This window comes from Tetranychus urticae, chromosome 1, assembly GCF_039701765.1.
Source record: "Tetranychus urticae isolate SD_2017Ah chromosome 1, NJAU_TeUrti_SD_1.0, whole genome shotgun sequence".
Classification (NCBI taxonomy): Eukaryota; Metazoa; Arthropoda; class Arachnida; order Trombidiformes; family Tetranychidae; genus Tetranychus; species Tetranychus urticae.
In genome coordinates, this window is record NC_142958.1 from 18,155,467 (window position 1) to 18,180,618 (window position 25,152).

The 25,152-nt window shown below is 31.8% G+C and overlaps 5 protein-coding genes, 1 long non-coding RNA gene and 1 other non-coding gene across 8 annotated transcripts; 1 reads left to right on the top strand and 6 right to left on the bottom strand.

Moving 5' to 3' along the window:
• Positions 1 to 1,868: 1,868 nt before the first annotated feature.
• Positions 1,869 to 3,635, bottom strand: LOC107371991 (uncharacterized). Its single transcript, XR_016200894.1, has 3 exons — positions 3,325 to 3,635; positions 2,603 to 3,261; positions 1,869 to 2,490 (listed from the first exon to the last, which is right to left on the bottom strand). It is a non-coding gene; the product is annotated as an uncharacterized LOC107371991 (long non-coding RNA).
• A 795-nt stretch (positions 3,636 to 4,430) lies between these two features.
• LOC107372058 (uncharacterized) lies at positions 4,431 to 5,291 on the bottom strand. Its single transcript, XM_015940197.3, has 2 exons — positions 4,685 to 5,291; positions 4,431 to 4,614 (listed from the first exon to the last, which is right to left on the bottom strand). Exons 1-2 carry the CDS (start codon positions 5,153 to 5,155, stop codon positions 4,525 to 4,527), a joined length of 561 nt encoding a protein of 186 aa, XP_015795683.2. The 5' UTR covers positions 5,156 to 5,291; the 3' UTR covers positions 4,431 to 4,524.
• A 4,835-nt stretch (positions 5,292 to 10,126) lies between these two features.
• LOC107359224 (uncharacterized) lies at positions 10,127 to 12,866 on the bottom strand. The gene is made up of 4 exons (XM_015925700.3): positions 12,748 to 12,866; positions 12,588 to 12,631; positions 10,630 to 12,511; positions 10,127 to 10,511 (listed from the first exon to the last, which is right to left on the bottom strand). Exons 2-3 carry the CDS (start codon positions 12,622 to 12,624, stop codon positions 11,136 to 11,138), a joined length of 1,413 nt encoding a protein of 470 aa, XP_015781186.1. The 5' UTR covers positions 12,625 to 12,631; positions 12,748 to 12,866; the 3' UTR covers positions 10,127 to 10,511; positions 10,630 to 11,135.
• Positions 12,867 to 13,021: 155 nt separating this feature from the next.
• Positions 13,022 to 15,414, bottom strand: LOC149094705 (E3 SUMO-protein ligase ZBED1-like). Of its 2 annotated transcripts, none has more exons than XM_089266675.1 (2): positions 15,076 to 15,414; positions 13,022 to 15,017 (listed from the first exon to the last, which is right to left on the bottom strand). In XM_089266675.1, exons 1-2 carry the CDS (start codon positions 15,296 to 15,298, stop codon positions 13,522 to 13,524), a joined length of 1,719 nt encoding a protein of 572 aa, XP_089122801.1. In that variant the 5' UTR covers positions 15,299 to 15,414; the 3' UTR covers positions 13,022 to 13,521. The 2 variants fall into 2 exon arrangements, with proteins under 2 accessions (XP_089122801.1, XP_089122800.1); XM_089266674.1 differs by having other exon boundaries at positions 13,022 to 15,020.
• Positions 15,415 to 17,323: 1,909 nt separating this feature from the next.
• TRNAH-GUG (transfer RNA histidin (anticodon GUG)) lies at positions 17,324 to 17,395 on the top strand. The gene has a single exon. It is a non-coding gene; the product is annotated as a tRNA-His (tRNA).
• Positions 17,396 to 18,080: 685 nt separating this feature from the next.
• LOC107359175 (uncharacterized) lies at positions 18,081 to 21,594 on the bottom strand. Its single transcript, XM_015925647.3, has 5 exons — positions 21,484 to 21,594; positions 19,397 to 21,051; positions 19,197 to 19,281; positions 18,952 to 19,107; positions 18,081 to 18,870 (listed from the first exon to the last, which is right to left on the bottom strand). Exons 2-5 carry the CDS (start codon positions 20,816 to 20,818, stop codon positions 18,695 to 18,697), a joined length of 1,839 nt encoding a protein of 612 aa, XP_015781133.2. The 5' UTR covers positions 20,819 to 21,051; positions 21,484 to 21,594; the 3' UTR covers positions 18,081 to 18,694.
• Positions 21,595 to 22,457: 863 nt separating this feature from the next.
• frc (UDP-sugar transporter UST74c fringe connection) lies at positions 22,458 to 24,602 on the bottom strand. Its single transcript, XM_015925544.3, has 4 exons — positions 24,452 to 24,602; positions 23,288 to 24,325; positions 22,983 to 23,193; positions 22,458 to 22,878 (listed from the first exon to the last, which is right to left on the bottom strand). The coding sequence occupies exons 2-4, from the start codon at positions 24,176 to 24,178 to the stop codon at positions 22,856 to 22,858; spliced, it is 1,125 nt and encodes a 374-aa protein (XP_015781030.1). The 5' UTR covers positions 24,179 to 24,325; positions 24,452 to 24,602; the 3' UTR covers positions 22,458 to 22,855.
• Positions 24,603 to 25,152: the final 550 nt, after the last annotated feature.

The following is a 25,152-nucleotide window of genomic DNA, read 5'->3' on the forward strand; positions in this document are numbered from 1 at the left end:
TTAAAATGGTCCTCTTCATTCATCATCATAATGCATATTAATCTGTTGCATTCACAAAACCATAAAATAATGTCTTCCTTGTTTACATCAGAACATCCTTTAAGATTTTCACTTTTTTTGCTTTCTTTTTATTCCTTCATCATCATCATCATCATCATTTAAAGTCTTTCTCATTCCTTTCATTTATTCATCTACATTTACAATTAGCGGTCACTTGCAGGGTCAACAAACCTCTTAAGATTTATCGTTTTGCTTTTCTTTCCCTCTTCATCTCCATCTTTCTTAATCTTCTTACAATTTACAGGAAAGTTACAAGTTTGATATGAAAAAAATATAAGCTGGTGATCAGCAACAATCAAGGTAACAATTGTATTGTTTGAAATTCAATTTCATCTTCAATTTGTTTCGTTACTAAATCAGGCCAGACATTTATCACAATTGAAACATTGTATTAATAAGCAAAATCTTTGACCAATCCAATTTATTTCCAATCAATTGAAAGTGAAAAAGATAGTTAACAACAACAAATTGACCAAATTAGGTTCATCAAAATTCACTTTCCATTCTTAATTTAGTAATTTGTGCCTTGATTGTTCAACAAGTCAAATCAATGATTAATATTATTCCAGTCAATAGCTAAATTGATTTGTTATAACAAATGGTCAGACAATTGAATCATTGAAGGTTTTCTTGAAAACTCTGAATCCTCCAAATCACTAAATGGACAACAGCTGAGATCCTCCTTTGTACTTTTAAATAAACCACAAGATAAATTTAGTTATTTTACGTGATAAATGTTAATTGTTGAGTTGTCCAATACTTAATTTAAGAGGAAAATGAACATTTATACATTTAATTATTTGGTTAAATGTTTCCCGTTTGAGCAATTAAGTTTCACTTTTAAAATGTTTCTCAGCTGACGATCTTCATCATCTTGATCATCAACCATTTTTATTCAACAATTTGCTTTGACCCTGTTAATCAAGCATTTGCAGTTAGCCACAAGGAAAAAGCATAATTGTTGTGACAATTATTAACACAATGTAAGAGTTAGTTGAATGTAATCAAGCTACACCTTAAATTTTATTTAAGTTGACAGTTGAGGATGGTTAACAGGAAAAAAGGTAGCATTTAACAGCAGCTATTAAGATTGGTTTAAGTGAAAGTGATGATCGTAATTGTAATCAAGAAGCTTGAAATACAATATGCTAATTAAAAGGTAAAAGATGGAAACAATGGCTTGAGATTGAACAAAAAATATCACCGCTTTCAATTTTCTTATTGTTGGGTTAATCATGACTTGTTTGCTTTGATAGTTGTAGGTAAAAGTAGGTAATATTTACGTATATTCAGGTTCACCTTCAAAGGTTATATTCAATGGACGTTATTTATGATTTTTGCTGGTTGTTTAATGTTGCCTGCTAATCAAAAGCAAATATTAATACTTTTAATTGTGAGTTGATTGTAAAATAGTTCAATATGTTTAATGTTTAACAACTAAATGGTGTCTTGATAATACCGATTAACGGTCACTAAACCGGTGATAGATCAATATTTTACCTTCTTAATCAAACAATCGCAACAGTTTTGCAATGAAATGTACAACAATGAAGAGGGTAAAAGTAAATGTGTGTTGAAGTAATCAAAGATTGAGAGTCATGTTTGGTAAAGAGAAGCATAAAATTAATGAGAATACAATTTTGTTCATTGTAGTTTCCTTTTGATTGACCTGAATCATGATGGAGAAATGTTATGTTGATTCAAATGCATTTTTAGCAGGTCGAGCTTCAAATGAATCAAATGTAATTTATGAAACAAAGAGTGAAAAGAAATTGAAAGGGAGAGAAAAAAAGATGATACAGTGTTTTCAAATTGATTTTTACGTTAAACCAGAAACAGAACCCGAATCTTGAAAATGAAAACCCGATCCGATTTACCCTCACTTGAGTTAATCTTCGCTCCACAAAAACAAAACACGATTCCATAGAAAGAGAAAACGCTTTTAGTAAATGAAGATACCTTAACACTTGGTCACTTTTAAACTTGTTATTCTCGTCTTTGTGACCTTTTTGTTTGAGCAAAGCTCAATATGGACTATTTAAGGTTTTCAAAGATTTTGTATTTTCATTTGCTAAAAGCGTTTTCTCTTTCTATGGAATCGTGTTTTGTTTTTGTGGAGCGAAGATTAACTCAAGTGAGGGTAAATCGGATAGGGTTTTCATTTTGTGGATTTGGGTTTTGTTTCTGGTTCAACGTAAAAATCAATCTGAAAACACTGTAATGATGGTCATCACCATCAAGTCGATAATAAGTGAAAAGTGAAAAGGATGATGCGAAAAGAAATGTTGAAGCGCTTTTTGATTCACCAAATCGGTTAAATTCACCGTGATTAACATGAGGGTCAACGTTTAACGCCGTTTTTCTCATCAATTGAACAATAAGGTAAATGTATTGAATTTTGACCCAACCGTCAAAGCAATAATATGAAAACTGTAAGTGAAGAGAAAAAAAATTGGATCAAAAAGAGGCAAAAAGTTAACAAATGGTAATGAGGAGAGAGGTTAAGGAAGACTTAGGTTTTTCTGGTTTTAAATAAAAATACCTTCAAGACGGAAGCACTTGTTGAGGGTCAATTTAATGAACACGGTTCAGTTACTTGATGACAACGATGATTATGGTGATGGTGATGATGTTTGATCCAAAGATGAGGAAGTTAAAGATGATAATAAGATGAAAAAAGTGATGTTATGAGTTAAAATATTCACATAAGCTTCAATATCAAGTCGATATGAAAAAACCAGGAATGACCTGAGCTGACCCTTGAGCTGACATTTACCTTGAAGGTAATATTAATCATTAAGTGAATCCTCAAATCATTTGGATTTTATATTTTATCAATAAAAAGTATTAAATCAATATCAATATTAGTCAACGACGTTAACCGGTTTTCCACTTGAATCCGGTTACCGGTCAAACATATGGCAAAACCGTTTCACTTTTATGAACCGGTTTTTTCAAATTTAATTTAATTTACCATATTTTATAATTTTCACTGATTTATGGTAAGATATTTTTATTAAATTCATGAGTTCAACGCTCAACTAAATGCTTACCTATGCTCGAAGAAAGGCTTTTTTCACCACAAAATGAATATTACCAATGTTAAGAATCTGAAGATTACAATTTTGGTTTTTTTTCAAACAAAAGTTTTTTCACCAAAATTTGAGGCTTTTAATTGGGAATTTAATTTATCGTAATCAGCTGAAAGAAACAGATCAATTGAAAATTGGTAAGAGGGAAAATGATTGAAAAAGTAAATCTTACCCAAGCAGCTCTGTAACTAAAGAGCGAGCCAAGGTTTCGTAGGATTTAACTATATAACAAAATTTGATACAGGGATGTGCGGGTTCGTAAAGTATCTTCTGAGTTCAGCACTCAATGTGACCACATTGTCAACAGGATCAACTTGATTCGATCGAGTAAAATGAATTTCAACTTGGATTGGGTTGATGTTGTCGATGAGTAAAGACTGATCTTTGAAGTTCAACTTTCGGAAAGTTAAATATCTATCGGCGTTTCCACGGCGGTTGACCGTGCATGATGATTAATTGAGAAATCAGTAGATGACTAACTGAAGCATTATATAGAATTTTCTCCCTACAAAATTCAATTGAATTTTAATATTTCAGTGCACTAACTCAAATGAAGGTTAAATAGCAACTCTTATTTGTTTTAAATAACATTCACTGGATTTTTTATCATATTTAACAGAAAAATCACAATTGATGCGTTTCAATCAATCATTGAATAATCGCCTGTTTCAGTTTCTCAGATTTGAAAGCAATTGATAAATATAATGATAACATGTATGTTGTAATTTGCATGACACCAATGTTCAATTTGAATTGTTTAGTTATTAGTTCTCAATGGTTGCTGCGAAAATTGAAATGATGTATAGATTGAGTTCTAGGAAAATATTTATATCATGTTTGGTACAAAACTTTTATTCTGACAAATAAAATTTCCAGCTCGATGTCATGATAAGGCAATGAGTCACTGTCTATCCAAATGCAATGAAGTTTCAAATTGACATGATCCTACATCTGTTAGACTGCCGATCCAACAGAACTATGTATTTAAAATTTAATCTTGAAAATATTTTTAGCTAGAAATTTTCACGAGTTTAATTGCCAATTTATTGCAAAGTTGATTTAGCTATATAATGAATTGGGCTTGGATGAGAGTTCAATAGTAACTCTTATTAGCTTTATGCACTATCAGACCAGAATTCTTCATCTCATTGCTTCATGCCGATCAATGTTATTCTTTGAATGATCTTATTATTTGATGGTAAATTTAAAAATATTGGACACTTAATAAGAATCAATTCGAAGAAACCCGTAATGATGCAAATAAACTTAGAATCAAAGTTTTGCTGATAAAAATTACTTTTACATTTTATTGCAAATTAAAGTATATTTTGTGATGAATTCAACTAAAGTAAAGCCTAGGCAAAAGAAGAATCTAAGGATTAATTTGTAATGCTGATCCAATTGCGAGACAACCTGCTTCTTGATCGCCAAAGTACCAGCGAATTACGAGTTCGTATTTACCCTATAGAATAAAGAACAAGAATTTAATACGATCAGATGAAATGGTTGATAAATGCTAATGAAAGACTTACTGAGAGATTTTTTGTAATCACCGACGGAATTTTGTTGAATACGTTAGTCGGTATTGGGTAAGTGATGTTGCCTGCATAACGGCCTTTCTCCATCGCACAGTTGAATGGTGCATGAAGTTGATCAGCAAAGGAACGAGCTAGGTTTGCATAGGATTGTACGAAATAGCAAAATGAACCAGAACAACTTCCAGCGTCATTGATACAAGGTACCTTGAAGCTTTTTTCGATAAACAGAAGCTTAAAGTAACGTCTCAGTTCAGCGCTCATTGTAACCTCATAGTCGAACGGGTCAAGCACAGAAAAATCAACTTCAGCTTGGATCGGCTCATCACCATCGATGATGATTTTGTCACTTTTAAAGTTTATCTTGTGAAAGACTAGCGACCTATCAGCTTGACCGCAATCTTCCCAGTTGACAGTACAAGAGATGAATGCTGGAAATAAACAGTAAACAATTAAATTAAGAATCATGATGAAGCTTCAATGAGCGGTTTGAAAATTTGATGAAATCGGTTCTGATTCAAGTGTAAACACGGGAATAATTTTAGTGTTATAATTCAAAAATTGAAACACTGAATGATGAATGTGACTTTGTTCATTAAAGACGCTCTTTAAATACTAATTAAACTCTATGTGATCTATGATAGATATGAGTAATTCATCAGTTGGTTTCCATCGCCCCTTCAATCATCCAATATCAATGCAGGTAAGGTTTTGATGAAAGTAAATCAGTGCAATCGACAAAATTAAAGCGAAGGCAAAAACCTTGAATTTAGGTGCATTTTTGTATTTTCATGATATTAAACAATATGGACTGAACCTCATCTGGTTACAGAATGCAATTGCATATCAAACTCTACCCTGCAACTGATTTCGGAAATGAAAGGCCCTGGAAATGGTAAAACAATTTTGTTCATCAATAAATTTAACAACATTTCGATATCTCATATTTAAGTAATTTTGGTAAACATTTGGTTAGATGTTTTAGGCTAAACTAGAATCCAGTTTTTGCTTGGATAAAAGGGTAATTGACTTATAATTTGGCAATTTATTTTCACGATTTTCCAATTAAAATGATAATCATTGGTAAACGTAAAACAATGAATTATTAATCATTTACACTTTGAGTTGATCAAATTGTCTTTCATTGAAGCTACATCCTTAAATTGAATTTTGTTTAACCAAAAGCCTCGGAAAGGTTTTACAACAATTAACCAAGTCAGATGATGAGTTGAGTTAATATTTGAACTAAATTGTGTAGTGAAACATTTCTGATTACCTAAAGCTATTAAAATGATAATTATATTGTCAAAGGATTTGGTGAAAAGGATTGATCAAAGAGTTTAATCGGTTACAGATTATTCAGTTCAACAAACCAAATGATCAAGTTTGGTAATTATTTGAAATTAGTCTTTGAAGCCACAATTTAATAACAGAGCTGAAAAGTGAAACAATCAAAAAATAATTCAAGATAATTACACAGAAATATTAATAGTTAATCATCTAGTTTAACCAAAACTATTATTATCAAACTAAAAATGAAAAGTTCCTCCCAAAATTGGCGATAATTTAATTCACAATTGAACCGCTCAAAGCCATTATTAACATTATTATCAAACAGCTTTGATTGTTGATTAAGTGAAAATAATCTCACATGAAAGTCAAGTGATTTCAAGTTATTAAATTGCTGAGTCTATGGAATGAGCGGTCAGAAAAATTGGGTTAATTTGGAAGAAATTATTTATCGATAAAACTAATTTACAATTTACGGTCAATCGACAACAATTTATAAGCAAATTAAGCTTTTCCTTAAAATGAAACTAAAAACCCAAAACTTGAAACAAAACCTGAAATTAAACTTGAAAAATCAAGCGACTTTCAATCTCTATTGACTTTAATCGTGTTTAAAATTTACAGTTTGTTTGATTAACAAATTGAGATTGTAATTTGATCTCAATGTTAATCGTTATTACAATTTGCTCTTGATTATTGGAAGATTTGTTTTCTTATTATTTACAAAATTTCCTTCAAGTTTGGGTTAACTCTTAAATCGGTAATAACCATCTTTATTGGCTTTAATCAAAGGATTGAATGTTTTATTGTTGGCTTATTGTTATATGAATATAAAGGTTATTAATTTTGAAATTGATGAGCTTTTACAGTTGATTTGAATGATGATTGTCCAGACAAAATTGAATAATAATGAGAAAATGATTGTTATAATCAGTGTAATTAGATTGAAATTGAAAGCGGTTGAACCAGTTTTTTTGTTTCTCATGTTCATCACAATCATTAGCAACCTGATTAAATGTAACTCAATGAGCAAAACAAAAATTTAAGATGAGTTTGAAAGGTTAACAAAAGTCAACTTGTATCATAACATTTAAATAGTTAACATCATAATCATCATTCAATTAGACGGTGAAATTAGTCGATCATTACGTTGAATTAGACAAATATTTGATTTGAAAACTGTTGGTCGAGTTATTTTAATCAATAAATCATGATCAAGTGAATCTATTTTCAGGCCTTTTTCATTAGCCATTGACACTATTCAATCAACATCGGTTTAAATTGTTTGGGTTCTTAACTTGGAATCTGGTGACAATTAGTAGAATGATTAAGGCAGTAAATTGCCTTGATTGTTGGCCAATTTGTATTGTAAATTGATTAGCTTGTGTTGACCATTCAATAATTAAGATGGAAAGCTCAAGGATTTAAATTTTTTTACCTTTTATTATTACCATTTTATGTACAATAAAAGGAAACTCGTGAAAGTTGATTAAGATTATTATTTGGCGATTGTTTTGTTTTCTGGTTTTACCTTTTAACCAGCTTCTCTTCATAGACAGGTGATTGTAAAATGGAAAGGTTGATTGTGGCAATAAATTGATTGACCATGGTACAGTGAATTTAGATAATAATAATCAGTAAATTATTTCTTTTATTTTTATCCTTTTCTTTCCATTCTTGGGTGAGTTATTTTGTCTTTGGGGTAAACCTTTTCTATTGATAAAAGGCTCTTCTTCAAGGATAATTTGTAATTAAAATTCAAGGTTAATTAATGTCTATTCAGTAGATCTTTTTGTCAATTTTTGTCTGTTCAACTCTTGATCTTCTAAAATTGCTAGGAAGCAACAGTAATTAAGCTTTTTATTGTTGTTAGATGATTGTAACTCTCAATTTAGACTTTTCTTTATGGTTAAAATTGCTTCCTATTTTTACTTTCAAATGGGCTGGAGTTGACTTATTGATATTGAAATCATTTCAGGACAATGCTGGAATCAAATCATCAAGACAAATCATTAAAAGGATCCAATGGGTACTTCAGCTGTGGTCGAGAAGGCAAACACGAGTGAAAATCTCCGTCTAATTAGTTTATCGTAAAAGGATTTTACATCTTAAAGCTTGGCATGATTTAAGGGCAAGCAATTTTAAATTGTTTAGTCAAATCAAACTGAAAGTCAAAAGTAGAAATTTTGAGTTTAATAGCGCCATCTATTGACTAGAATATTAAGTTTTTAGGATTGTTGATTATCATGATTCATGATATTGCTATTAATATTGTAACGATTAAGGTTGAGATGGCGATGAAGGTTGTCACTCCCTATTAAGACCAACACGAAAGTCAAAGGTACTAATATGAGATACAACTTTACTGAGGGTGTATTGGATTCGACAGCGTGTGTGTATTTGATAACATGGAGTATATTGAGGTAAATATTAATCATTGATAATCAGTGAATGGCCAGAGTTGGATAGAGATTTGATCAAGGATATGGGTGAGAAAAAGATTTAGAAGTAGATTCTGTTAATCGTGAATTTCCTCCTGAAATATCAATAGACTTTTAACGTCTTATCGTGCCAAATCACCAAACAATAAACTCACACAAATATCAGCTCAAATGATAAATAAAATTTTATCAGATTTAGGTTCGATTCTGAGACTTATCAAAAGTCCAATCCAATACATTTGTAAATCGAAAAACAAAGGAAAGAAAAGGTTCAAATTTCACTAATTCTGTAAATTGTGACTGCAATTAATTTTCAACTATTGCTGACATTTTAGACAACAGTTAATAGATTTTAAATTTTTGCTATTCGAGTTGTTAATTAATATCTTAGCAACAAACCAGTATCATAGAAGTGCTGGAAATTTGAAAATTTATCTTTTTGACTAAACATTAATAATTGTATTTAGAGAAACCAATATTTTTGATGATTCGAGCACCCAGTGACCCATGATTTTTAGCAGTGTTCAACATGTTTGATCAACTTGTCATATCATATCAAATGGTAAAGTTAAACTACTGCAGAAATCGCAGAAACAATACAATGAACAACTCTTTAATCGAGGCCTAATCATTTATTGGTTAAAGTGTACACTTAAAGAAGGATTAAATCTAAATCCTATGACAACTTATGCTTCAGTGAAGGCTCTATGGCTAATGATTTACTGAAAGCTTGAAAAGTCCGTAAGTTTTTTATGTATTATTTCATGTTTCAATTTTATAAAATTGACAGCCAACTTAATTGTTGAATATGCTTCGTTTAAAGATGTGATGTATTTTATGATGGACCACCTGATTGCTTTGAACCATCGGAATCAAGAAACGAGTATCTTATTTTACTCAAAGTGACTAAATTGGTTCCTTCATTCGGCTCGTAATTAAAGTTTTATGGCATTTGTGAGAGCAATATTTCATTTCGGCTATCACCATAAGTGTTTCAGTCAAAAGAGCTTGGTTGAATTAAATTGTTGATCATTTTTTGTTTCATGTAACACCATTTAACTTGAAATTGAAATTCAGGTTTTTGTATTTCATTATGTTCTTGAAAATATTCAAATAATTATGAAGAGGAAACAATATTAATTTATAAGCAATATCTCAGGAAATTGTTGTATTAATATTAATATATTTCAGAAATTGAAGAACCAAGCAATTGGTTACAATCAATACAATTCAAGACATTCAGATTAAGTGTCATCTGACTGTTTCTTTCAAGTATTTCACTGCTACAATTGATTCCAATTGATTTCAATCAACTCATTATGAGTAATTATTACCATCATCTACTAATCTGTTAGTTTAACAAACAATCGAGTATTTAATCATTCCTACGCGTAAATTGTTCATGAGTAATAATGAAACTTAACAGAGTCTTGACATTACATAATTGAGTAAAGTATTGTATCACATATTGTATCAAAATAGGCCAAATGAATCAGAGAGCTTGTCAATTGATTTCTTGATTAACAATCAAACAATAATGTGATCTCAAGAGCGAGATAATAATTAAGAATCTTAACGATTCTTGAAAAAATTATTATCATCAAAAGGTTAATTTTTTGCGGAATCGTTTCCTGGTCGCTATTTACTGACAAACTTTACTGATATTAGTAAATAGCAGTCTTATTAAATTGAAAGCAAACATTATGTCTCACATTTTCAATGATATTTTATATAAATCAATACTAAAATTACATGTAATGGATCATACAAAAATAGTGTATAAAATAAATTTGATTACATTAAATGGCAGGGGGTGAGCTGGTTCGTTTTGTAACAGGTTTTACAAAATAAAATTAAAAAACTTGATGTAATAAACTGGATTGATAAAGTTGATTATGTTTTACTATATTCCAGGCAGTCGTTGATAAACAAAACAAAAGGTTGGCTGAGCTTGATTCAATATCAATCTTGATTCTTGTCCATGATAGCTTTCCATGATTTGTAAATATAAGAAACCTTAACCAAAACAATATTTGTCTCTCATTTCAATTTCTTGTCAGATCAATGACTCAGATTCAGCAATTGGTTGAAAACTGTGGAAAAAGAAAATTAAAAGATTAGAATCAGATAATTTATAAAGAATCAGGAGGATATTATTCAATTGTATTGAAATACAAGTGTTGCAAATGAGTTCGGTAACTTTGTTCTTACCTGTTATTGTTGTTGATGCTGGTGAGAGCTGATTATTATCCATCAAAGAGTGTGAGTCATGAATTGTTTCGACGGAATAATGAAAAATCTTAAATAGATAGCTGCTAAAATATATTGATTTGGGTTTCATATTTGATTGTTAAAGATATTGGTTGATACTTTGAGATGCATGCTAAGCATGCTTTAAATACAAAATTAGAGTTTAGGAAAGATTCACTATCAATAAATATAAAAGTATATCTACTTTTGTTCCTGAATTCAAATCTGGTTGTAAAATTAAACACACTTAATGATCGAGATACATCACAGACTTGGGTGACTTAAGATCAGTAAGTTAAGTGAGGTCATTAAATGAGTTGACCACTTCCAGAGCAAGTTGAAGGGAAAAAGTGGCATCTTTTGAGTCAGGATAATAATGGTGAGCAAATAAAGGACTTGATCACAATTGAGTTAATTAAATTGGCTGTGCTATTTGTCAGGACCATATTTACATTCAGTATAAAAAATTAATCTGATGATGAATCCATTGAGGAATCTTCGGATAGGCAGGGATGATGACGATGATTGTGATTAATTTTATTGGACTGGCTAAATTGAGTTGATGTAAAGTTGAGCAATTTGTCTGTATGTAATGAGTTGGACTCATCAGAGGATGATGTCTGAGTATTATAACCATTTAAGTAATTGTGACAAAATACATCATTATCCAAGGCTAAACGTTTTTTGGGTAAACAGTTTAACCCTTCTTCACCAATTGAGTTTCTTGGGTGAATCTTTTTCATTGGCAATGAACAGGGTGATTGTTCGTTCACATTTTTCATATTACTATCGGTACCGGGTGAATTTAGATGATTATTATCGACTTGGACGGGTTTCCATATTGTTCCATTATCACTATTACATCGGCTTAATTTAATTACAATTGGTTTGTGCACTTGATTCTGAGGCGGAGAACAATTGGAACTAGAGGATGAACTTTCAGAGTTAAATGGCCAGCTTAAACGATCGTCGAGATTTATTGATGATGATTGAGTTTCTTTTTCCTTCAACTCCGATAAACAAAGGGATCTAAAAAGTCTAATTTCATTAGAATGGAGATGACCACTTGTCCTGGATAAAGGTGTTTGAGGTAAGATAACTGATTCTTGAGGTAACTTGACGGGATCACCGCGTAATCTAATGTAATCACTCCATTCAGAGAGAGACTTGAAAGTTAAATTTCCCTCATCAATCCCAATGTTTAAATTAAGAGTCAGATGGCATGGAAAATTTGAATTAGAATCACAATCTGAAAGAGCTTCAACGGAAATGCAGATTTTTTTACCGTCAAATTTTCCCTCTCCTTCACTTCTTGAACCTTGATATGGTGATGATGATGATGATGATGAAGATGAACTATCACCCGATCCATCAGATCTTGTACCTCTCAGTGTTGTACACTTGACAGCTTCTTCTGCTGCTTTGGCAAGAATATCGAGAGCTCGAAGTTTACGATGTTTACGGCGCTTACGACGAGCCTTAATAGCTGCCTGTGTGGCTAAATTTCTTGGCTTTGGAGGGTAAATAAAAGCAACTTGTTCATCAAAACTGAGATCGAGGTCGAGAAATCGTTTAGTTGCTCGTTTAAAAACACGCCAAACAGCATAGGATAGTAGAGTGTAACCATTCTTTGGGCCATTGTAAGTTTCACAATTATTGACCAATAATTTGAAATCTTCCTCCACTTCACGAAAATCACTGTAAACTTGATCATCAATTTTCTTCTCAATAGCAGAAAGATCTATTGGATTTTGAATGATTTCATAGTACATTGGCGCGATGGCTTCTTTAATAGGTTCCCTGAAAGGCCATGAGTCTCTATTGGTCATGACTGATGTAATCACTGAAAGAATAAAAAAGAAATACAAATTATAATAAATAATTTAAATTTCCAGATGAAGAAAAAACGAAAAACTTACCTTTTTTCAAACCATAGTGCATTTCCTCTAAACTCATTTGAGATCTGAATAGAAAAGAAATGGGAAAATTATTAAACTCAGTGTGAACAAAGAAATAGTTTTCAATGAACTGGTGTTCAGATTGGAAATGAGTTGTCAAATGAAAGGATGTCAAACCTACGGGTAGTAATAAAACACCACAAAAACCAAAATAACCAAAGAGTAATAATGAAGAGATAACTCTCCATAGGAAACAATGGCAAGCGAGGTTGGCGAGGATGGCGAGGTTTGACCTCTACTCTTTAACAATAACCATAATATAGACCTGAGAGAGATCCAATTAAAGATCGGCCATGATCGATTCTACCGATCGCATCTCGATTAATCAATGCCCGGATCGATCCTTTTCTTATGTCATTTTTAGCATCATTTTTCCTACTTAAAATGAACAACTACCTGACAAGTATCTAAATACTCAGCTTGGACACAGAAATAAACAAAAAAAGGTCGTCTCTGACCCTTAATTTTTAAAAAGTGAAATAATATCATAGAAGTAGTAACAAGCTCATTTAAAACTCTTTAATGTAAAAGTTTTGATGAGATTGCAAGGATCCAAAAAATTGAAAAAAAATCGTTTTTAATCGAATAAAGATCGATCCCATGATCAAAGTTTTGTTTGACGACCCGATCCTTGAATCGATCTTAAAAACAGGTCGACATTCTTCCAACACTTATTTTGACAAAAGAAACAGCGCCGTCTATTACATTATTAATAGTAAGACGAAGGTACTAAACTTAATTTTTGCTAAGAGCCATCTAGTGTCGCGGCTGAGCCCCATAGGGTAGAGATGGGCGATATTAAAATAAAATATCATCGAAAATATCGATATGAAAATTTACGATATCGATAATATCGATATTATCGATATTTATTTGAAATGAAAACAAATTACAATTAATAAATAAAACAATCAGGTAATGAAGCTAAAAAGCATAGCATTTCAACATTTTTAGGCTTTAGACGAGTTCTTTTCTCGCTAATAATATTGCCAGACTTAGAAAAAAGTCGTTCACAAGGAACGGAGGTAGCAGGAGAACATAGATATTGAAGTGCAACATTATGCAATGAATGGTAACATTCCTTATTCTTTTTCCAATACTGAAGTGGATCTGCATTCAGAGGAAGTGTTTGACTAGCTAAATAGTGCTTAAATCCTTGATCCAATGCGCCAGTTTCATCAACCAAAATTTGCGCTCTTTTTTCGTGAAAAGACCATAAACCTTCATATGATACTGGCATATCATTTGTTTGGGTCAAAGGCACAGTGTGGATCATGTTATTTAAATCACAAATGGCTTTGGAGCAGGCACTTGTTGAGACAAAGTCTATTTTTTTGAATCGTGGATCCACAATGGTTGAGTAAGCGAATATTTTTGTGGTTTCCACCTTTTCAAATCGAGATTTCATTTCCTTGGTTAAAGCTCTCTTGAATAATTCACCTAGTGTTGATTGTACCTCTGTTGTTGTTAGAAGGTGATTAAGGTTATTAATTATTGGAATGACACGAGAGATAGTGACATATTTTTCCCCTGAAATATCTTTGGTTACTTCATAAAAGGGTTGGAGTAATTTTTGAATATCTTTGAGTATTGTTAATTTATCAAAGGAAATTTCCATAGATTCCTTTTTTGCTTTTATCAGAGCCATTTTAACATAATCACGCATTTTGATGAAGCGTTCCAACATGATAAAAGTGCTATTCCAACGAGTTGAAACATCCTGTAGTAGTTTCAGAACAGGTGCGCCTTCATCTATCTGTGCTCTTGCAATCATGTCAGAAAAATTGTTACTTTGTTTCGATAATGTAACTATAGATCGAACCTTGCAAATCAATTCTTCGATTTCAGAATATGCTTTTATTGCATCACACACTACAAGGTTCAATCTATGGGCTACACACCATAAAGTTTTATCAGTAATCTGTCTAGCTGCACTGGTAATATTAGCAGCTCCATCGGTTACTATTGACATCAAATTTTCACTTGAAAGTTCATAATCTTCCATGATTTCACGTATTGACCTGGCCAAGTTGTCTGCTGTATGTGCCTCAGTTATATGCTTGACACTTAAACATACACTTTGTGGTGTGTAATCATCGATGAAATGGCATGTTAATCCTAAATAAGATCTTGCATTGGAAGTATCTGTCCAAACATCACATGTGAATGAAAACCATTTAACACTTCTAAAATGTACCTTCAATAAATCCTTTTTGTTTGCAAACATTTCACTGGCATACTTCATTAAAGTTTTTCTGGATGGTACACTTGCATGAGGATTCAATGTTTTGGCCATTGAGATAAATTGTGGAGATTCTATCATGTTGAATGGGTGAAAATTTTTAGCCAAAAACCATACCAAAGACTGTTGAAACATCTCCTTCCTAGGGCCTGCTGTATAAAAAAATCATATTAGGAAATATTATTTTTTTTCACTAACACTACTTACCTTGTACAGATGTAATTTCTGATAATTGTTTATCAATTTGAGGTTGGTTTGGCTTTATACCTGCACCGAATAAGATTTCCGCAAGAGCTGGATGTTTGTTGTTTATATGAGCTCTCAAGTTGGAAGTATTTCCAGAGGTTTTTACAATGGTATTACACTGTTTACATCTCGCCGAGGAAGTATCAATTTTATTAAAATAGTCCCATACTATAGCAGGTGGCATAGTTGTTGTTGAATGTGTGAAAAAAAACTCAAAAAAAACTCAAAAAAACACCAAAAAAAACATAAGCAAAAGATACTCCAGTATGGCAAAAGGTATTTCGGTATGCCATAAGTTACTCCAGTATGCCAAGAAAGTATGAGAAATATCGATATTTTTTTCAATTTATCGATGATATTTTCAACTAAAATATCGATATATATCATCGATTTCGATAATATCGCCCAACTCTACCATAGGGTAACAATTCTTGAGTTTGTCGTCTTTCCATTGCTAATGCAATAGGTAATTTTCAATACGCAATCTCTTTTTGAGCGATCATCTCATTGTATTAAATTGATAAATTGTCTATTATTTTCAGGAGTTTTGTAAACCTTTTTTTTCGATAAACACGAAACAAAAAGTGGATTTTCGAATAGACATATCTGAGCTAAAATCTTCACTTTCGTTTTACTACGCGACGATAATAAATAAATGAGTTTCATGAACAAATCTGCTTTCATAATTGAAAAAGTTTTGAAGTTTCAACTTTGCCTTCGATTTTCTCGAAAACAGACAATCGGAGAAGAATCACTAATGGACTGAGTTTTTATGCTCACACAAATCCAACAAGTCTCAACTTTTAACTCAATATTCGATTTTTTACCAGTACTGCTTAGAACTTTTAGGAGCTTTACAAAAAATGATTGAAAATCTTGAATCAACCTTAAATCGTCTCTCAAGTTTGTTTATTAAAACTGGTTAATGGATCTATAAATGCAATAACTGATAGATGGCTAATATTACCGACTTAAGTTAATTTTTAGGTGTCACCATCTTAAGCCACCATTTTATTTTCATAGACACTTAACAAGGAAAAACTTCTCGATTATCAGTGAAAGAAATTATTCGAAATTATCGTAAAAGTATTCTTGTTGGCGATTATGAAAAAATCTCGGTTGTTGTTAACTTAACCCTGGCTACGAGTGTACCAATCAAATCTTTACAATACACGCATTAATCAATATACAGCTTCGAAATAATTCACCAACGCTTCGATTTCGGCCAGTGTAACCGACCAAGTGTAACTTTTGATGTTAAACCAGAAAAGCACATTTCTGTACAATTGATAAGTTAACCCCTTTCTTTTCTGTGACCTGTTGAGTTGGAACTCATTAAGCGTTGATAAAAGTTGTTGGTATACATCAACAATCGAACACATTTGTCGATTTATCAACAGTCTTGATTTTGGCGTAAAACTTTGAACATCAATATTTCGAGAATGGTAAAACCAAAATCATCATTCTTCGACCAATCATTAGATTTCATTTTGGCTGTTACATAATATGACTGAATCCTGAAGAAAAATTGATTTAATTCAATTAATTATCAATACTCTTCCAACGCATCATAAGATTTGTGTTAATAAGAAGCATTTACTTTTATAAATTCATATTTTATATTTGGAGATTTATATCTCACTATACATGGCCCATGATGAAATCAATGATTGGTCGAAGAATGATGATTTTGGATTACCATTTTCGAAATATTGATTTCAAAGTTTTAACACCAATCATCAAAATCAAGAATACTGTTGATAAATTGAAAAAGGAGTTCAATTGTTGATGCGTACCAACAATTTCTGTCTAATCGTAAGAATAATAAGTTTATCGACAACTCTTATGGTCACAGAATGCGGAAGGTTTAACTAAAAATCAAACTGATCTGTTTTATACAGAAAACTTTTTAATACTTCAGAAGAGAAGTTGAAGAAAAGTATAAATTCCAACATGATGATTAAAAAAAAGTAACAAACTATTCTTGAGGACAGTACCATCAACCATCGCTTAAGCTAAAAAGACTGCGGCCAGTCCAAATACTTTATAATGATAAACTTGAAAAGACTGAAAACAAATGAAGCATTGCATAGTATAAAGAGAGATGGCGCTTATTCAAGCAAGTTATGCGTGAAAATAGTTTACCAGTTTCATCCCTTATCTTTGTTCATGAATGATACTATTCAATTCCTTCAGACCCTTCATACAAGCTGTCATAGTATAGTGGTTAGTACTTCGCGTTGTGGCCGCGACAACCCAGGCTCGAATCCTGGTGACAGCAATTACTTTTGGCCTCAACTTCGGCATTAATTTCAAATCGAACTGAGAATGAATACAGAAACGCAATGTACGCAATGTATGATTTTTCACCATCAACTTTTTATCATTTAAAAAGTAACATCTAGAATCGTCTATTAAAGCGATGAGAAAAGTGAAATGTTATAAGAAACAATCGTCTACTCGATTTACTACAGGTTACATTTCAGGGTGATAAACATGAAGTTCCATAAGATAAATGGTCAATGTTACCGTTTGATATTTTTCCTAATTCCTAATTATACCCGAACTTTTGGTTTTATCACTTTTTTAGCTTAAGAAATTTGTATGCGAATCTTTCCAATGTTTTGTCAATTTTTCAACTTAGCGCAATTTACTCATATTCATATTAATATCATTCTTTCCATTTTTCATGAGACTAATAGAAAAGTTTATAGCTCTTGTTTCTTCTTAGATCTTAAAATGCTATTTATACCAATAAAAACTAAATATGAATCTTAGAAATCTTTTTTCATTTTGCAAAAATCTAAAAACCCTTTGCAAATTTTGCCAAATGCAACAAAATACGTGTTTTCATCAAAATCAATATCCTGAGAACGAGTTAGAATATTTACGAAAATGTTTGCGATTTCATTATAATTCATTCAAATTGTGATCTCAATAAAATTTTCAATGAAATGATTTAGAAATGATCAATTAAAGCTGAGTCTTTATATTAAATTTTGTTACAGTTCATTACGAAAAACAAATCATTTTCTAGATTTAAAGCAATAAAGTTGGTGGATCCTTTTGGAAATATATGTTGTATGTGAATATGTATAATATTTAATGTGAGATGAGTGTGTAGGTGTTTATATGGTGCAATGTTAATCGGCCAGATGATAGTTATAATGTTATTTCCGAAAATTTTGCTGTTCACTTATTCGTTGTCTTCCAATTATCGCACTTTTCTTTTTAGATGAAGAAGCATTGATGTGGACAGAAAAAAACCAGATCAAAATGTGGATGAAATGATAACGATTGATGAGTTCACAGGTAAAAATTTTGTTGAATTCGCTCAACATTGTTCAAAAAAGTTGATTTAACAATGAAGCAAACAAAGTAAAAGAACACAAGATAAATGAAAACCAGGTTGCAAATGTTTCAAATTAATTTAAAAATGAAAGCATGTTCTTCTCTCCATATGTTGTAAATAGTGTTAAAGAAAATATGCTTTCTTCGTAGTTCCAATTTCTGTTATATGCATTCTGACAGATTTCAGAAACTTATTGAAAATGAATTGGATCCGTAGGCAGTCCATTCATCAAGTAGGGTGTTTCAACTTTTTATGCTCTTTCAGATAATCTTTACGAGAATAAGATTTAAGACAAATGTCACAAACATATCTTTCTCGATCAGCAAAATGACGCTGCATATGTCTTCTAAGACTACTATATGCAGTAAAAGTTAACCCACAATGTTGGCATCTACAAACTTTGCCTAAAGATAAGAAATAGAAATTAAAATTAGTATTACATAAAGAGATTATTATAATTTACTAATTCCTATTTTAAATCTCACCTGTGTTAGATGCATTAGACGGCATTGATCCCGTTGACCCAGGCGATAAAGATGAATAGTCCATATGTGACACTATCATGTTTTCTGATGAAACAGACATATTATTCATAGATGCACCGACAGAGCCTTCATCAAATGATACGATAGGTTTTATATCTATGAAAAGAAAAGATCAGCCAATATATTAACAAAAATGTGTGCTATAATTTTGAACGAATAAAAATTCAATTAGTCGATTTGATTACCAATCATTCCATTGGATTCTTCTGAAGCATCTCCAATTGGATTGTTCATCGATATTTGCTCATTGTCTTGCCATGTTTCAGAGCTCTGAAATTAAAACAAAAAGTGAATATTAATAATACTATTGATACAGCTGCAATACTTGTTATCTGTACATTTGCACATATGTTTTGAGTTTATTATAATTAAATACAATACTCACATCATCCAAGTGCCCATAATCACTGTTATTACCTATTTCTCTGTGAGACTGAATAGCTTGTGACATAATGGGAGGAGGTGGTGGGGGTGGTAGTGCTAATGGTTGTCGCCTACGAGATGTCAAGGAATGATTTGAGTTATCTAAGCTGGAGCTATTGCCTTGAGACAAGGGGATCGGGGCTTTCAATCTTTTGGACATCGAATTATCACCAGAAGCAGAGTCATCATCACCAGATGCAGATACAGAAGCATCATCACTTGCTGAGCCTTCGTCTACAGAGGAACTATCAACAGATCTTTTAGATCTTCTTCGACGCCTTTTATGGTGTTGAATCGACTGCTTTTGTTGTTGTGGTGACGGTTGCTGCAAATGTGACTGTTGTTGCTGATGTTGTTGATGCTGCTGATGTTGTTGCTGCTGATGTTGCTGTTGCTGCTGATGTTGATGTTGCTGTTGTTGCTGCTGTTGATGCTGCTGATGTTGCTGCTGCTGATGCTGTTGCTGCTGTTGAATGATCTGTTCTGCTTGAATTTGTTGAGCTATTTCAGTATCATGTTTAAGATGGGTTTGAGGTGACTGGTGTAGCTGCTGTGGAGGCGGCTGTTGAGTTTGTGCTGGTGGTAATGACAACGATAGAGCTAGAGGTTGCTGTTGTTGTTGATGTTGTTGATGTTGTTGACTCAAACTCGTGTGAGGTTGAACAGTATTTGAAATTTGAGTTTGTATTTGCGCTACAGTTTGAGCGGTAATTTGTTGAGGCAAAGGAGACTGTTGTTGAGTTAATTGGATTGGATGTTGCTGAGGTGCTAAGTGTGCTGATAAAGGTAATGGAGGTTGGATTTGATGTTGCTGATAATGTTGTTGTGAGGAAACACCATTAATTTGGCAGTCATTTTCATTTAAAATAGATGAGTGGTCAACACCAGTTCGAGGCAGTTCATTGTTAACCGGTTCGTTTTCCTTATCCATTTCTCGCATATCCTGATTTAATTTATTTTCATCATCGTCGTCTTTTGCATCTGTCAATCCTTTAACTTTAAGTACCTCTGCAGTTTTAAGGAGAGCTCCCAATTGGTGTTGATAAACATTTACTTCTCCTTTGTACATAAAATCGACAATCGCCTTCAAATCATCCATTTTCATGTCTTTGAGGATTACTATTGGATGTTTGAATGGATTGGAAAGGAATAGTTCCTTAAAATAGTTAGAACAAGCAGAAAGGACGACTCGATGAGCTTTTATAAATGAACCTTCACATGCAAGAGTGACATCCACAAAATTTTGATCAAAAGCCATTAAGGAAAAAGATTTCACTAGATTGGATGAATGATCATTCCATTTCAAACAAAATTGTTGAGACACAGGCGGTGGAGCCATCATACAATCAGGATGCTCTTCGTTAAGCTTACTAGGATGAAACATTATTCATTATCATAAACTATCGGGAATTGAATCGGTTTTGTGTAAATATCGACTTCAGCAATGCCATGTAAACATGGCAAGTAATCTTTAGTTCAATGTTCAATACAGTACAACGTCTCGTCAAAGTTAATCGGTGTTTATTATACTGATTCTCGAGATGGGTAACACAGCGTTTCAGTTAATCAAGGATAATTAAAAATTGATCCAGAATCCTGTTTCACTGGCACATAACCCTAAAATGAGATACAAACAAAAAGAAAGAAAGAGATTGAGAAAGAGTCAGAGAAAATGAGAAAAAGAGAAAGTATGAATGAAAAACAAGGAGAAGAGGGCAAAATAGGTAATAGAGACAATAAGACAGAGAAAGTGAAAGAGAGATAGCGAAGTAATGAAATAACAATTAAACGAGCTGCTTTGTGATAAAAAATAATAATGATGGTGGATGAAAGGTAAAGGGAAGCCAGTCACAGGAAAAAGAAAGATAAAGTCACTGTAATGAAGAGGAATCTCCGATAAACCAAGGAGGAGCTAATAGAAGTTAAAAATCAATGTAAAAAAGACTACTGAAAAATGGGGAATCTATTATTATTTATGGGGAATTTATTATAAGAGATGGAGCCGATAGAAATCGAAGCAGTTCGGAAAGTTTAAAAATTTTTACTCACCCAACGAAGTGTCAATGAAAAATTTCTAAATTAAAGCCAAAAATATCATCAAATTTTAGTATACCTTGTAATATTGCGATCATATATTGTTAAACAAAGGAGCTTGTAAAAGTGAAAAGTGAAAGCCAAGTATCTCTAGTTGTTTATTTCAATAGGAGATGGTGTTGGTTTGTAGTCCGAGTTTGACTTGAACTAGCAATTGACAAATCGAGAATAATTGCTGAAAATACATTTGTTGAGATCACGAATTAAAATCATTGAATTTTTTTATTTGTTGCTGATTAAGAGCTAATAAATGTTTCAATCAATTAGTTGGAGATATTAGTTAAATTATATTAATAATTACAAAAATGAAGTGTGTTGAGCTCACTAGATGGTGTAAGTATCTGTTGAAATGAAAATGGGATTTTTTTGTTAATTAATAAAAGATTTGGACTTTTTCACTTTGAATTGTCAAAATTAATTTAATCTGTTAAAAACTTTGTTTCATTTGTGCTTATTAGTTTGCTTTCAGAATAAATGAGCCACAATAAAAATCATGACAAACAAAATTTCTTCTCAAGAAAACCATTGTCACAGCTTTTTCAAACTGTTAAACCAAGGCTGCTAATTGCTTTTACAGATTTTGTTAGTTCAAGGGATTCATGAAATCGGTGCTGGAACCATGAACTTTTACAATAACTTTCACATGCTTGAAATGGGCAAGTGATTCTTGATTCTGGTCATAAAAAGTGAATTTGTCGTCAAACATACACGATCCGAATGAGGTGATTCGCATTTATCAAATGTATCAAATCAAATAACAAAGCAAAAGATAAAGATAAAAACGCTGTAAAGAAGAGCATTGATTTTATTGGTATCTCTAGCATCATCTAGTTATTACAGTTAGCTATTATCTTGTTAGCTAACCTCAAGACAATCTGAACCGTAAAATTTTACCATAAAATAGTCAGAAATGAATAGAGAATGAACAATTTCCAAAAAGAAAGTTTACTGTGCGTAATTTTTATAAAACACAATCTTTAGATCATAAATCTAAAGATTTAAAATATTAGTAGAATGAAGATGAATAAGGTATAAATCAATTTATAAATAAATTAAAACAGGATCTAGAAATAATCTTTTGTTCAATGGTAAAAAAATCCAATATGGATTCAACAAAACCACAGAATAGATAATATTGAGCTTTCCATGATGGCAAAAGTAAACCACTATCCAATGGTTTAAAAACATAACAAAACAAGTATGTAAAAACACCCGATGAAGTGCGATGAATTTGATTAATCAGTAATTTAATTAAAATAATGTTGGCTTCTTCCATCCAGAAAGTTGATTGGATAAAAATTCGGCAATAGTTAAAGTTTTAGATGATTCATTTGCTGGAAAGCTCCAAGCCTAAAAGTCGGAATAGAAACTCCATAAATCCCAGAGTCATTAAGGCACTAAATAATTTCATAATTAAGTAAATTGTAGATAAAATAATCAAACGCGGGACTAGCCTTTTGTTTCAATGTTATTTCCTTCATTTTTGTCTTCTGCAGGTACAGGCTTGTATCCACTGGCGATTGGTAGTTTCGATTCGGATTTTATAAAAATAAAATATGAATAAACAATGCTACCAATCATACTAATGTTTAATCCAATAAAATTGACGTATGAAAAGATGTAATCGCCACCAATGTACATGCCAATGTATGTGACGAGAATATTCTGCAATTTTGATGAAAAGAAAAGTTATGAGAAAAATAGTCCGTAAAATCGATTAAACTACAAATTAATTTCCTAATGAGATCATTAATATTACCTTAAGGCACCCTACGATTGTTGTAGTTAAAGCTGAATTATATGAAGTACATAAAATAGTTGAATACATGAGGAGAAAGCCCATGATACAAGATGATAAGAATGAGATTAAAAAACCAAAATTTAACCAATACTCGAATTGGAGGGATAAGGCTAGTTCACCAGTTGACCAGGAAAAAAGGATCATTGGAGGCAACATGAAAAGACTATTATAAAATAGGAGTCCATATTTTCCCAGGTCTTTGGCATCCAATTTTTCTTTCATGTAAACACCATTAAGAGCTGTGAAGAGGTCATTACTCAGAACCAGAATATAACCCTGGGCATCAAAGGAGAGATCGTTGCTTGCAGCAATAATTGCCCCTCCAACCATTGCTACAACTGTCATTATTATTGGAGGCGTGGATTTCACATTTAACACGAAATATTCACCGATCAAAGTCATTAAAATAGCAAATCGACGTAGAACAGTAAACATAGGTAAACTTAGCCTTTGCGTACCTCCAAGACCACATATTAAGTTTCCCATGTAAAATAAAGGCAATGGAAATATTTTCCTAGGAATTTCCAAACTGCAATCTGGAAAATTGATAATAGACATTGATTTTCCAATGGTAAGAATAAATAACGTAGCTAACATTTGTCCAAGACCTAAAAATTTGGCTGATGGAAATCGATAAGAAGTTAAAACAACTTTATTAACAGCAATAATCAGGAACGATGAGCAACCATAAAAAACAGCAGAGAGTATTTTCATGTAAACGGCATTTGATTTGTTTGAAGATGAATCAACAAAATAAGATTTGATTTTATGAAAAAAACCAACAGATTGAGTGGTTGTGGTCAATTGATTGTAACTAAAATCACACAGAGTATCACTTTTCGATGACATATTTGATTTTGAAAAGTTGACACGGAGTGACCAAGATGAAAATTAATAACACAGATCAATAATTTGGATTAAAGGGGACAGGATTTCGGAATCATCAAAATATCACAAAGAATAAGAATAAGTCATTTGATTTTTGGACCTGATAATCTAAATTAATATAAAATATAGTGATAAAAAGAAAAAAAGTGAAAATTAATAAAGAAACAAATAGTGAAAGTGTTGAAAATGATGGAATAGAAACTCAAAAGTCAATAACTTAAATTCAATATATACCTTTGAAATGATGAAAATAAATTCTCCTGGAGACAATCTTAGCATTGTGTTATCAATAATTAAATGTAATAATCAAACAAAAATACAAAAGACATCAAAGCGACATTTACTAACTTTAAGTTTAAACTTGAGTCTTGTTTTCAACTCAACTCATCAAAATGTCAACACTTTGCTAGCTGCTGCTTTATAGACTCCACCTACTAACAGGTGAAGCGCTATATTCAAACAGCGAGTTCAAGTAATTTTTCATCAAATTATTAAATCTTGCTAAACTAAATCTTTATAAACTTACCGATTTCATATCAAATAGCAACAATTTGACCCTCAAATTAAATCATAATCATTTTAATTTAGCTAAAAGAAATTAAAGTGATGAATTTTCGTTCCAGAAAAGATTAATTAGATCAGAATATTATAATCAATATACTTGTCATTACTTCATCAGTTAATTGTCATTGACAATCGCATCTGTTTTATTTGTAGATATCTATTAGATACTGTTAAATTGATTGATCGATTTATCATTAAACTATGTTGTTAAACACAGTGTATCTAAATAAACCAATTGTTTGCTTAAGCAAGGAAATATTTGGTTACGTACTAAATCAAAATTTGAAACGGTGAAGACATTAGTGGATATTAGGAGTAATTAAGCTATTGGTAGCTCAATGATAATTGTTTGATTATCATCACTTTGCCAT